At 41.9% G+C, this 13,867-nt stretch overlaps 1 protein-coding gene across 1 annotated transcript in view; it reads left to right on the top strand.

The window, feature by feature from the left end:
* The window catches only part of LOC138983641 (uncharacterized), a gene marked incomplete in the record, with an annotated part of 112,255 nt that overhangs the window by 76,792 nt on the left and 21,596 nt on the right, over window positions 1-13,867 (top strand). Inside the window, 3 exon segments of the mRNA XM_070356923.1 lie at window positions 8,809-8,955; window positions 11,079-11,244; window positions 11,689-12,000. Coding sequence (XP_070213024.1) covers window positions 8,809-8,955; window positions 11,079-11,244; window positions 11,689-12,000 — 625 coding nt within the window.

The following is a 13,867-nucleotide window of genomic DNA, read 5'->3' as shown; positions in this document are numbered from 1 at the left end:
GTGATTTATGCAATTTTAATGAAAAATAAACACACCGTTTGTTTACACAAATTAAGATTAACGATCTGTGATAGAAAAAAGAAGAAAAAAGAAGAACACAAGTGACCTTGATTCTTTCAATTCTCAGAATAACGTCAGCACAAACACAGTTTCTTCTCTTGTTTGGAGATCTGGTAGGGTTGATGATCGTGGGCTCATTCTAGTCATTCGAAGTCAACATCATCGTCTTCACTGTCGTCTCAACTCGTAGCTTCTTCTGGAGCATCTCCATTGCCGTGATTGCGGGCAGGATAGCGCCGATTTCATCTGGAAACCACTCAAGTATTTCATCATCTTGGGAACCGTCCATGGCGTTTGAAATTGCGCACCTGAGAAAGGACGTAACGATCGTTTCAGGTCGTATGTTCTCCCACGCCCTGCTGACTCAGTTGATGACGTCTTGCCTTCTAGGCTGCTTGAGGTTGCCAGCAGCTGTCGGTGGTCTTGCTTCTCTCAGTCCACTCAACCCAGCAGTCTCGGATGCCATCTTTAAAAGGTTTGGCAAAACAGACATCGACTGGCTGGGCTAAAGCTGTGCTGCCTGCAGGCACAAAGACCAAGTCAACTTGCTGCGCGGCAACCGCTTCTCTGACTTCCTGGGTCTTGTGAGCTCTGTAGCAGTCCAGAAGTAGGAGGCGACGCTCGTCTGCTGACCTAAGAACACGCTGAATCCAGGTCAGGGTGGTGTTCCTCGTCATCCATCCATTTGTGGATGCATACAAACGCACATTGTCTGGTACTCTCAACTGGGGTAGGACGCGAGGTGGAATGTGTCCGTTTCTCTCCCGAAAAAAAAACCCAAAACCGAGGTGGGCGTTTGCTAGGTAGTGACCCCTCTGCACAACTTTTGGCCCAAAGTGGGGGGTGGGCGTTTACTAGATACTGGGCGTTTGCTAGGGATTTTACGGTACTTGCATAGTATGCATTTGATTTTATGAATAACCACATATGTATGCATCATCATCATCATCATCATCATCATCATCATCATCGTCATCTTTATCATCACGTGCTGAAGTTGTCTGACCTCCTTTTGTTGGTAAACTGTTTAACTTTTTTAATTTTTAATTTTTCAATTTTATCATTGTGTGTCTGTGCGTCCCAAGGACAGATTGTAAGAAAAGGCGTAGCCTTAAATCTTAATCCTTGTTAAATAAAGTTCAATTCAATTCAATTCAATCTCTCTCTCTCTCTCTCTCTCTGTCTCTCTCTCTCTCTCTCTCTCTCTCTCTCTCTCTCTCTCTCTCTATTTGTGTGTATCTGTGTGTCTACGCACTTGCGTTTGTGTGTGTGTCTGTCTGTGTCTGCTTTTTGTGTGAATCCGTCTGTACGTGCTTCCGTTTCTGTATCTTTTTGTCTGTTTGTGTTCGTGCGTGCGGTTCTGCCAGACCACAGAACAAATAAAATCTCAGTGAAGCAAAATTCATCGAGTTAGTCATCAATCCCTTTTTATGTCACATAAAAGGGAACTCCTACAATCATGGCCAACTAGTGCACAACCACCATAGACCAAAAACACACGCACACGCACTGCACTCTCAGACAAAAATCAAAAGCGATGAAGAAACAACGCAGTAAGGTCGAGTTTAGTTTCAGTTCTTCGGGGCCTTTTTGTCTCAAAGGGAAGGGGAAAAGTTCCGGGGAGTGTCTTGGAATTGAACGCCGGGTTCTTATCAAGATTTTTACGTCGACGGGGGGAGAAAGCTGGGAGGATTGAAGTGTGCTGGCGAGTGATTTCTGGCCGAGGAAGCGCTGAGCCTTGACTGGCAGCGAGAGCTCTGAGTGTCTCGATACAGTGCATTGACGTAATCCTGTGCAAGGCACACAAAAATCAGAGGTGCACGTGCTCTTTGCTGACTTTTTACATTTGGCCAAGTTTTAACTAAATGTTTTAACATTGACTGGGAATCGAGACGAGGTTGGTGGTGGGGTGTGTGTGCGTGCTTGTGTGTGTGTGTGTGTGTGTGTGTGTGTGTGTGTGTGTGTGTGTGTGTGCAATTGGATTGAAAAATCGGGTCCGGTCACAGTGACGACTCAACTTTCACTAAAAGCCGGATATGACGTCATCAAAGACCTTAATCGAAAAACTGGGGTGGGGGGAGGGGGTCACAATATTTTGTATGTAAAGTTTCATGAAGATCTGTCCAGTTGAGTTATCGGAATCGCTGTACACACACACACACACACACACACACACACACACACACACACACACACACACACACACACCTACTAGCAACACCCACGACACATCATCAAACAGCAAACACTACCGAACATCGAACACTAAAGATTTAACGTCCACGAGGCCTGTACTTTCCCCATCTGGAGGGGTTTTAGCGATCACATTATCCACAAAATGTTGTTCCGAGCGCCTGGATGCACGCATTGGTGCGGCAGACGTTCGATCAACTTATGGTGCAATTCACACGAACAGTTCAAATCGTCGTCACTGCGCCCAGTCCTGTTGAGACGTCAAGAACTGCCTCTGATTGCGTTGCCAGGACAGAATGACGTTGTCCCTCTGTCTTATCGTCTTGTTTCCCGGGACTCGAGACCAGCTGAATTGTCTCGGCCAAACCCCTTCCCCCTGCCTTGCGTAAACACCAGTCTGGCTTTATTGTCAGTCAGCGGAGTTTAGTTTGGGATGTAGACGGGAGAGAGAGGGGGATGGGAGAGAGACAGAGAGACAGAGACAGATACAGAGAGAGAGAGAGAGGCAGATACAGCGATAGCAGTTGAAAATTAAGAGGGATTCCAATTCAAGGCTGAACCTTTTCTTGCGATCTGTTTTTTTTTTAAATCACCAGAGAGAGAGAGAGAGATAGATAGATAGAGAGAGAGAGAGAGAGAGAGAGAGAGAGAGAGAGAGAGAGAGAGAGAGAGAGAGAGAGAGAGAGAGAGAGAGAGAGAGAGAGAGAGAGAGAGAGAGAGCTCAGAACTCAACTCAGAACGGTTTATTGTACAAAGGCCACAGACCCATATACAAACCCAGGGGAATGGGGGAAGAACAAAAAACAGCAACAACACAAAAACACAACAACGACGACAACAACCATGAAATAAATACGTGAAAAACATTACTGCTACTTGAACTCCGAAACATGAAACATCAACGTATTCATGTACAATATACCTATGAAAACAATTGTCTTCGTCTGATTGCATAATATATATATATAAATTTTGCAAGGGATCTACACCGTATGGAGTCTCTACATCTTAATACTGAAGAAAGTGGCATATTTCCAAAAGTATTAAGAAATCTCATTCTCAAATCAGAATACAATGGATAGTGTAATAAAAAGTGGTGTTCATTCTCTTCCACATTTCCACAGTAAGAGCAATTACGAGAGAGAGAGAGAGAGAGAGAGAGAGAGAGAGAGAGAGAGAGAGAGAGAGAGAGAGAGAGAGAGAGAGAGAGATGTGGGTGAGGGAGGGGAGAGAGAGAGAGAGATGTGGGTGAGGGAGGGGAGAGAGAGAGAGAGATTCCTCTTTCTGCAATACACGAGACTAAAAGATACGGAGACCTTGCCTTACGCAGGGTGAGGGTGTGTGGATGTGTGTGCGGAGCAAGAAAATAATCTTAAAGATGACAGAGACGGCAAACTGGTTGGATGTCCATTAAAGCGCGTAATTACTTCTGTAATCTCCTCACTCAAAAGACCCTCGCTCGCCCCGCTCGGCCACCACCCTTTCAATCTGCTTCTCTCTCTCAGCTTCAATTAAAATTTATCTTTTATTGATTTCTCCCGCTCCCTGTCAGTCTTCCTTTTCTTGGAGTCGCGGTTCCATCTTTTCCGTAGAATTAATTTTAGGTTAGAGTTGGAATTAGATTTGGAGCTGATTTCAGTCGGAAGGAAGGGAAGTCTTTTGTTGGTGGATTCTCGTGCTGTCGTTTGTAGGTGTTTTTCTCCTTCTTTTCAGTCTCCCCTTTTCTCGACTTCAATTCCATGCAGTGTTCTTTTGACATTTAGTCAAGTTTATCTCTTTCAACTTCGGGCCCTTCAAGCGTTATTATTCTGATTTGTTTCTTTTTGGTTTCATTTTTCATTGCTCATGTTTCCTTTTGATTTATCTCCCTTTCCCCCTTCTTTTGCACTTGGAGGACATCATCGCCATCTTCTCTGATAAGTCGTTTTCATATTTGTATTGTTGTTTTCATTTTTTTTTAACCTGTTGAAGACCTTTAGGTCGAAACGTTGTTCATTGTCATTTGTTTGTATATTTCGTTGCGAGTCCAGTATATTAGGTATTACTCTTAAATGTTTTGACTAAATATACGGGGAATCGAGAGGGGGGTTGTGTGTATGTGTCTCTTTGTAGAGCGATTCATAGAAAACTACTCTACAGATCTTCATGAATCTTTACATACATATTATTTCAGATGATACCCCCAGACCGTATTTTCCTTTTGTTGGATAAATGTCTTTGCTGACTTCATATCCTACTTTTTGTGAACGTTGAGACGGCACGGTCACGCCCTCATGGCATATCTATGTTTTGGGGGTTGGGAAAATAGTAAAGAATACGATTAAATCTTTTTTGGATTGATTACTTTATTTTAAATCTTTATTAGAATTTAGATATGTTTAATGACCAAGCTCCTCCATTAATTATTGAGCTTCCAAACTGAATTGCAATTCCATAGTCCGGGCTTCGTCGAGGATTGCTTAAGCAAACTTTGAATTAATTTGATTAAAAAAAAATGAGGGCGTGACAACTATAACTAAAATCCGGATATGACCTAATCAAAGACATTTTTCGAAAAAAAATGAAAACAAACGTCTGGGGATACTATCCACACGAACTCTCATGTAAAGTTTCAGGAAGATAGGTTCAGTAGTTTTCTCGAAATCGCTCTACACACTAGCACACACACACACACCAGCACCCTCGTCTTGATTCCCGTTCTATGTATGTTAAAGCATTAAGTAAAAACTGGACTAAATGGAGAGAGAAATAGAGAGAGAGAGAGAGAGAGAGAGAGAGAGAGAGAGAGAGAGAGAGAGAGAGAGAGACGCAGACGCAGATACAGTTTATTTAATAGGCCATAGCCCCTTATGAAGGGGTGTGAACAAACGGTTTACATTGCATATAAATTAAACTCAACAGTGCACACAAAAAAGGTACAAAATAATAATCGCACAACACATACATTACACGGCATTTAACTAGGAGGTTACAACATCTCTTAATTTAAAGGCTTTATACAAATACAGGGATACATTTCTGACAACAGTTTCTTGAGGTGATGCTAAAAGCAAACTGAGTCGGAAAATGCTTGGGTTCTTATAATATTTAAATGGGATCAATTTTTCTCTTAATTTGTTATAGTATGGACAACACAAAACAAAACGAACTTCAACTTCTTGGTTTTGTTTACAAAGAGGACACATCAAATCATCGGCATTATGTTTTCTATATCGGTAAGCATGCACTGCAATTTCTGAAATGCCGAATCGAAACCTGGTCATAATAAACTTTAGATGCCTATCCATATTCGACAAAAGATAGGGTTTAATGTCATGTACAGTACAAAATGTCCGATAAACAGCAAATCTATCACTATTTTGTATGATAATCCCAGTCTTGCCATCTGCAATCGACCAACCTTTCCCTAAAAACACGCAAAAAATATTTTTCATTAACAACGCCCTGATTCAACCACACAAAACCAAAGCCGTACTCATACAATTTACAACGGACACCTGAGGCCCAGTTCGTTTTACCACTTTCATCCATTTTATACAACATTTCATAGGATTTACAAGGAAGTCTGTGCGCCTCCATCTTTAACAATTTCAACCAGTAGCTAATGCATTTTAAAATAGAATTCAAATATAGCGGATATCTGTTTGTCTTGCCATATACAAGGTCATTAGGTGTTCGCATTCGAACTCCTAAGAACTTCTTCAGTGCAAATAAATGGACTTTTTCACACTGCAGAGCAGCCTTATCCAGTCCCCATATCTCAGCACCATACTGTACTATTGGTTGTACTTGGGAGAGCAGAGAGAGAGAGAGAGAGAGAGAGAGAGAGAGAGAGAGAGAGAGAGAGAGAGAGAGAGAGAGAGAGAGAGAGAGAGAGAGAGAGAGAGAGAGAGAGAGAGAGAACAAGAACAAGAACAAATCTTTAATTGTCTAAGGCCACAGCCCCTTACAATAGTGGTTAAAATAACAGCAATAGTATCTGCACAGTTATAAATTATAGTCACGCATAAAATTCAACAAATACATTAAAACCCGGATGACATATCACTGAACCTCATTTATAAGGGTTCGTCTCTTCTGTAGCATGAAGAACACAAATCTGCTGAAGCTGTTCATCACATTTTCCTCATTACTGCCACAGAAATACACAAGTTGTTGTTGCAGCGTCTTAGAGTTCGAGATTTTCAAAAACTTTGCTCGAAGGTCTTGATAAAAAGGACATAAAAATACAACATGGTGTTCATCTTCTTTATCAGCTGTACAGAGAGGACAGTTTCTTGTCGTTTGGTTTGGTGCGTATCGAAACTTGTGAGCGTTGATTTCGGATACTCCTGCGCGGAAACGAGAAAGAGCAACTCTGTACTTAATATCTTCGATTAATTCAATGTATTTCTCTTTTTCCAAGCATGTTTTGTAACAATTATAAATGTCAAAACGTTCACTGCATTCTAAAAAGGAGAACAGAGAGAGAGAGAGAGAGAGAGAGACAGACAGACAGACAGAGAGAGCGAGAGCGAGAGAGAGAGAGAGAGAGAGAGAGAGAGAGAGAATTGAAAGTGTGTCTGTGTCTGCGGTATCACTTGAGAAATGAAAGCTTTTAACTTACGTTGAAATGTCTGCGAAACCTGTTGACGTTACAAAACCCCAATAAACATTCTTATAACGAGAAGAAAAACGTCTTTTTTTCTTCTGCTTTTTGTTGTTGTTGTTGCATGTTTGCTCTTAACTACCCCGCACTTCAAGAAATAAAAATCGTCCTTCAGTATAGTTTGGAATTTGATGATGGGTTTGTGAGGGTGTGAGGGGAAGAGGTGGAGTCATGAAGTGGAAGCAGTTTGTTTTTCCTTCTTTTCGTTGGGGGATGGGGCGATTAAACATTTTGTGAACTCTTTGAAGTTTTTCTCACAGTTCTTTGTTGAGTTTAGCGTTAAGTTGCAAGTACACTCCTTTCAAAAGAGGCTTTGACACATAAAAGTTTGACATTTGCAATCAACTACATCTTTTAATGTAATGGCAAAGCCCACACCCTCACCCAACCTGCATAGTTAACTTCTATCATTTAGCGGAATGGCAAAGGTTCTTCTTCATCTTCTCCCAAACTGCAACACGCATCCCCATTCAGAAGTGAAGTGCTATGTCAACGCTTTTTGCTCCAACCCGTGCATCGCGATTGGCAGACTCCGGGGAACCGCAATCCCACTATCCTCTGCGCGCTTCCGGTGGCGTGCAGACGCTGAAAGACAGGCCGGAAGTTGAGCGGCGCCATTACGGTTTTGACGGAAGTGGCGGTTTGAATGGTGACGATACAGCTCGGGGGTTGATCCTCTTGTTTATCGCTTATTCTGTCCGGTTAGGAACAAAATGTGTCGATGGATTGATACTCATGTTTATAATCGCTTTTTCTGTCCGGTTAGGAACAAAAAATGTCGATGGGTTGATCCTCTTGTTTATAATCGCTTATTCTGTCCGGTTAGGAACAAAAAATGTCGATGGGTTGATCCTCTTGTTTATAATCGCTTATTCTGTCCGGTTAGGAACAAAAAGTGTCGATGGGTTGTCGAATGAATGTAAAAATTGATTGGGTTTGTGGGGGTGTATCCAAACCCGATTACAGAGTGCAAACACAGCTGCGAAAACACTGATGACGCATTGCGCTTTTGCAAAAAGTAATATCATCTTTATCTTTACACATAAGGATTTGATTTCAAGCGTTGCTGAAACAGTTAAAGTTTCATAACAGGATGAGAATATATTACGCCGGGCGCAAAGGCCCTGAGGACAAGACGCCGGCCTTCTAAGCAGATGGTTGTGGGTTCCAATCCCGGCAGCACCTGGTGGGTGTGGAGATTTTTCCAATCTCCCAGGTCAACGTATGAGCAACTCTGAGTGCCTTATCCCACTTCGTGTGTACACGCAAACCCAAGACCCAGTGCACAAGGAAAAGATCCTGTAATTCATATCAGAGTTCGGTGGATTATAGAAACACGAAAATACCAAGCATGCATCCCCGCAAAGCGGCGTATGGCTGACTAAATGGCGGGATAAAAACGGTCATACACGTGAAAACCGTGGTAGTTTCAGCCCATAAACGAAAAAGAAGAACATATTACAAAGTATTTTATACACAAGACGGCTCTATTGTTTATACATATATATATATATATATATATATATATATTTGTTGTTGTAGTTGTGGCTGGATTGTAGTAGTTTGTTGGGATTAGGTTTTACGAGTTAAAAGCGTTCTTCTTTTTCTCACGTAACTTTCTCGGCTCGTGAGTCAAATCTTGAGCCAGCTTTCGGGACCACCGCCCCTAACTAAAAGTAAGCAGAACACAGTGATCTTAATTTTAAACTGATGTACCAGAGAGCCATTAGAAACTGGTCTTTGATCAACCATATTTACACTGGATGCTTCTTCTTCTTCTGCGTACGTACTCTCGTGGTTTTGGACGAGTGTGCTTTGGAGTGTATGACCCCCCCCCCCCCCGACCCCGCCATTTAGTCAACCATACTCTGTACCCTGGATGTTTCAAACTGAATGTCTGTTTTCAGGTGCAGGCCGGCAGATGGCACGATGGACATCACGGCGTTTGAGTATTTCCGCAAGTTTGGCAAACACCTGGAGCTGGGCGAGTGTCCGACGAGAGAGACCGTCATCACCCTGCCCAACAACACCACCATAGTCAAGCAGGAGGCCTGGTCAGTACATTGACACTGTCTGTCTGTCTGTCTGTCTGTCTGTCTCTGTCTCTCACTCTCTGTCTCTGTCTCTCTCCCACCTCTCTCTCGCTATCTCTGTCTGTCTGTCTGTCTGTCTGTCTCTCTGTCTCTCTCTCTCTGTCTCTCTCTGTCTCTCTCTCTGTCTCTCTCTCTCTGTCTCTCTCTGTCTCTCCCTCTCTCTGTCTCTCTCTCTCTCCCTCTCTCTCTCTCCCTCTCTCTGTCTCCATCTCTCTCCATGTCTCTCTCCCTCTCTCTCTCTCTCTATCTCTGTCTGTCTGTCTGTCTGTCTGTCTGTCTGTCTGTCTCTCTGTGTCTCTCTTTCTCTCTCTCTCCAGTCTTGTATTTGATGATTATAAGAAACTTAAGATTCTCCCATTAAAAGAAAGATTTAAATTAAATGAAGGCGTGGTCCTTCACAAAATACTTTCCGGCCGTGCACCACGAACTTTCGTTGCAAACTTTAAAGTCAAACCAAACCGAAAGTTTAACGTCCCAATTCCAAGGATAGATCTCTTCAAATCAAGCTTAGCCTATTCTGGTAGCGTCCTGTGGAATTCTCTCCCGGAATCTGTGAGAGTCCCAATGAGTCTCAATACTTTCAAAAAACACCTTTCACTGTATTTAATGTTAAATTACGAAAAATCACAGTGATGGAAGACTTCGTTTGGTATATTTTCATTTGTCCAAAGCATCAGTGTTCATTATATCCACACAAAAACACTCAAAGCTTTAATAACACATTTACTCATGCATGTGTATTCAGCATTGTTTTCACTACGTTACATATACGACGCTTTATATTTGTGTATAATATGTAATGTGTAAATATTCATATGTTGTTGTTTTTCTCTACCTTTTTTTCTACGTTAATATCCGTGTAAATATGTGATTAGATTAGTCCCCTCTCTGGGCGAGGGCTGGTTGAAAAAAAGCTCGTTGTATTGCTTATGCCACAACCCTCGAAAAATACAATTTGATTTGATTTGATTTGATTTGATCTCTCTCTCTCTCTCTCTCTCTCTCTCTCTCTCTCTCTCTCTCTCTCTCTCTCTCTCCCTCTCTCTCTCTCTCTCTCTCTCTCTCTCTGTGTCTCTCTCTCTGTCTGTCTGTCTCTCTGTCTCTCTCTCTCTCTCTCTCTCTCTCTCTCTCTCTCTCTCTCTCTCTCTCTCTCTCTCTCTCTCTCTCTCTCTCTCTCTCTCTCTCTCTCTCTCTGGTTTGATTTGTGCTTGAGTGTGTCTCGCTGTTAATTTCTCAATTTGTGTGTGTTGGACGTGTTTTTCTGCTGACAGAGATATTTCGTTCCCATTATTAGCAGTATTTTATTTCAAAGGGCATCGAGTCATTACCTTGCAACTGATTTCCATTAGCCATTGAAAAAGTTTCGAGTAAAGACCAGTTTCTTTCAGGTCATTGTATTCAACCGTATCGGGTTGTTGCGCATTAAAACTTGTTAAAACTTACAACTTCTTCTCAGGAGCAACAACCAAATGGGGACATTGGGATAATCAAACTTTTCTTCCTCATCTTTGTCCTTTGAAATGTTCAGGTTTTGCAGCATTAAAAGTCTGTTGGTAGTAATTAGCTCAGCACACATTCTAAAAGTGCAACTGAAAGATATCGGTCCTTCCCGACTATTCCACAATGCACACTACCACAGATCTGTGTAGGTATTTACTGGAGATAAGAGCATTCTTCCAGGTGCTCCATATTCGCATATATACCAACGTTCGATAGCTTGGCTGCTTCATATTGAGATAGGATTTGTTGTTGTTGGAGAAATCAATTTGACAGTTGGCAAAGGCGTAAGTTACGACAATAATCAACCAATCAATAAATCACCCCACTCGGCACAGCAGACAGCCAGTCTATGGAATGTGTGTTTGTGTTCATGGTGAAGGATGCTTTTACTAGTATACAACAGCCTGGACGAATCTATGGTGAGTTATAAGATGGCCGACACCAGAACAAAAGCAACGTTCGCATGGAAATTAGGACATCAAGCATCCCAAATGTGTAATTATTGAAGTTATTGAACACAAATTTGAAGAGTGAGAATTCCATTTAAGGTGCTAAAAGAGATCCCACCATTTTGTTGTTCACAGCAAAACGAGGCAGAGAGGGAACATAACGAACGTGCCAAGGGAGCTAAACGACACGCGTCACGTGATCATCCCCACAGCCAATGATTTGGTAGCTTACTTAGGGCTGTGTGGCGGCGAGGCAGCCTCCTATTTGGGTATCCTCAACAACGCTGGGGACTGTGTTGCGGTAAGTTTGTTCGCAGATAAAAATGTTCACACAAAAATTCAAAGAAATCGATTTAAACAAAGACTGACTCATGAAAGGTTCGATTCTTAGCAAGTGCGCATGCACGTATAGGTAAAAGACACAGACAAAAACAAAGACAAACAAGCTCGGGCACGCACATACACACGGGTACGCACACATTATACGGGCGCAGACTAAAAAGCCATTATTACAGAGCTTGGGACCATATTTGCTAATTTTTGTGTCTTCTAGTAACGCGGGTTGAATATGATCACATTCGGATTGACGCATGAATAGCATGCCAGCTCCTTTACAAAGAAAACCGGAACATACTTTTAAAGTAACTGCCCTGGCGTCAACCCTAAATACTAGGTCTTTGAGTCAAGTAACAAAACTACACAACTGCCAGCTGTTTGCTTAAAGACTGGCTTTGCGCTTTCCCAGGTGGATATAGCCAGCAAGCTGAGTTTCAACAAGAAGACGATGATTCGGGCCTACGTGGAGTATTACCGCAAATCACTAGATATTCTCGACACCATAGCGTCCCCGGTGCGAGAGGGATTCAATCTCTACGTGGCGGATAAGTTCTACGTCAAGAACAGGAGTTATGGCACCCTGGAGATTATTTTGGTTCAGTTCCGCTTCCGGAACCGGAAGCAGAATGACCTCGCCAAAGACCTGAAGAAGACGTCAAACCTGATGTCGGAGTACATGAAAAAAGTGGAGCGAGAGGTCGGAATGCCCAGAAAAGTCATGGTGAGTGTTGGTGGTGTTGTGTATGTATATATGCATATATGCGTGTGTGTCTGTGTGTGTGTCTGTATGTGTGAGTGTGTCTGTGTCTGTGTGTCTGTGTCTGTGTGTCTGTGTCTGTGTCTATTATTAATAGGAGCACGTTTGAAGTTGCCTTTGCTTTACGTTGTAATGTGGGTGCTTGGGCTGTTGGTGTTCATGGCGGGGTATTGAAGCCTGTTTGTTATCTTGTTCTGTGTCTTTCGTCCTCTTTCTCTTCATGTCTTTCTCCCTCACCCTACCCCCCCCCCCCCCCATTCTCTCTCTCTCTCTCTCTCTCTCTCTCTCTCTCTCTCTCTCTCTCTCTCTCTCTCTCTATCTCTCTCTCTCTCGCTCGCTCTCCCTCTCCCTCCCTCTATCGCACTATGTCTCTCTGTATCTGACTGTCTGCCGGCCTGCCTATCTGTTTGTCTGTCTGTCTTTGTTTCTGTCGCTGTCTGTATCTTTCTCTCGATCTCAGCCTCTCCCTTATTCTCTCGCTCATAACACAGGGAAATGTTGGATGCATTTAGTCAGCAATACTCAGGGAGTATTAAACAGAAAAGGGGAGATGGACGGGCGGGGCTGTTTGTAGAACACAGACAGTGCATTGATTCATGTAATAAAATATTTAGTCAATCAGTCAGCCAGTACTTATCATTTGCTGATAGTTTTTCTCTGTTTTCACCTTTTCATTTGGCCAAAAAAAAAATAGGTGTGGTTACGGTAACATAGCCAAAAAAAATAGGGTAGGTAGGTAGGCAATCACTTTTTTTTTTTTAAACTTTTTTTTCTAATGTGTACAAATTAAACCTACTTGACAGAAAATAAGTGTGCGACTCGGGCGCTTTCGCTTTCATTGCGTTTTTTGCACTGTTTTTTTTTGTTTTTTTGTTTTTTTGTTTTGACAAATGTAATAAAAAGTTATAGGATCGGCCCCTAAAATTAGGGTAGGTCGGGTTACCGTAACCACACCTATTTTTTTTTAGGCCTTTTCGTTATTTAATTATGTTTAGGGTTTTTGGCCCTCCCTTCAAAGGAATATAATTCACTTTCACCAGCTTTTAATTTGTTTTATCAGTAGTTTGAGCTGCACCTTTTTCGTTCTTATGAGTTTAAATCCAAAACTTATAGACTTTTAACATTTCAAAACCAAGAATAAAAAACTCAAGAAGATAGTTTTTGGAACGTTTAATTATACAAGACAAAACAAAACATATAGAATAAGAAAACAATTTTGACTGTCGCCATCTTGAAGTCGCATTCAACGCCTATTCCGTTAAATTCTTTTATTTATTTCATATCAATGTGTATGTCTGTCAACTACACACAAAAGTAACAACAACAATAGGTTGTCGTGCTCGTGAATCTGTTTCCGTCAATAATTAAACTAACCACAAACGAAACTTTCTTGTTGTCTTGTTTTAATCGGTTCTTATTTAGGTTTAATCACGAGTTTCAGTTTTGTTTTGACAAGTGAAAGGAGCGGACCACAAAAACAACAACACATCAATCAATCCATCAATATGAGGCTAATATCGCGCGTATTCCGTGGGTACAGTTCTAAGCGCAGGGATTTTTTATTTTTTTTATTTTTTTTATTTTTATGCAATTTATATCGCGCACATATTCAAGGCGCAGGGATTTAATTATGCCGTGTGAGATGGAATTTTTTTACACAATACATCACGCATTCACATCGGCCAGCAGATCGCAGCCATTTCGGCGCATATCCTACTTTTCACGGCCTATTATTCCAAGTCACACGGGTATTTTGGTTGACATTTTTATCTATGCCTATACAATTTTGCCAGGAAGGACCCTTTTGTCAATCGTGGGATCTTTAACGTGC

This window comes from Littorina saxatilis, linkage group LG13 (assembly GCF_037325665.1).
Source record: "Littorina saxatilis isolate snail1 linkage group LG13, US_GU_Lsax_2.0, whole genome shotgun sequence".
Taxonomy (NCBI): domain Eukaryota; kingdom Metazoa; phylum Mollusca; class Gastropoda; order Littorinimorpha; family Littorinidae; genus Littorina; species Littorina saxatilis.
This window is presented reverse-complemented; position numbering and strand designations above follow the sequence as displayed.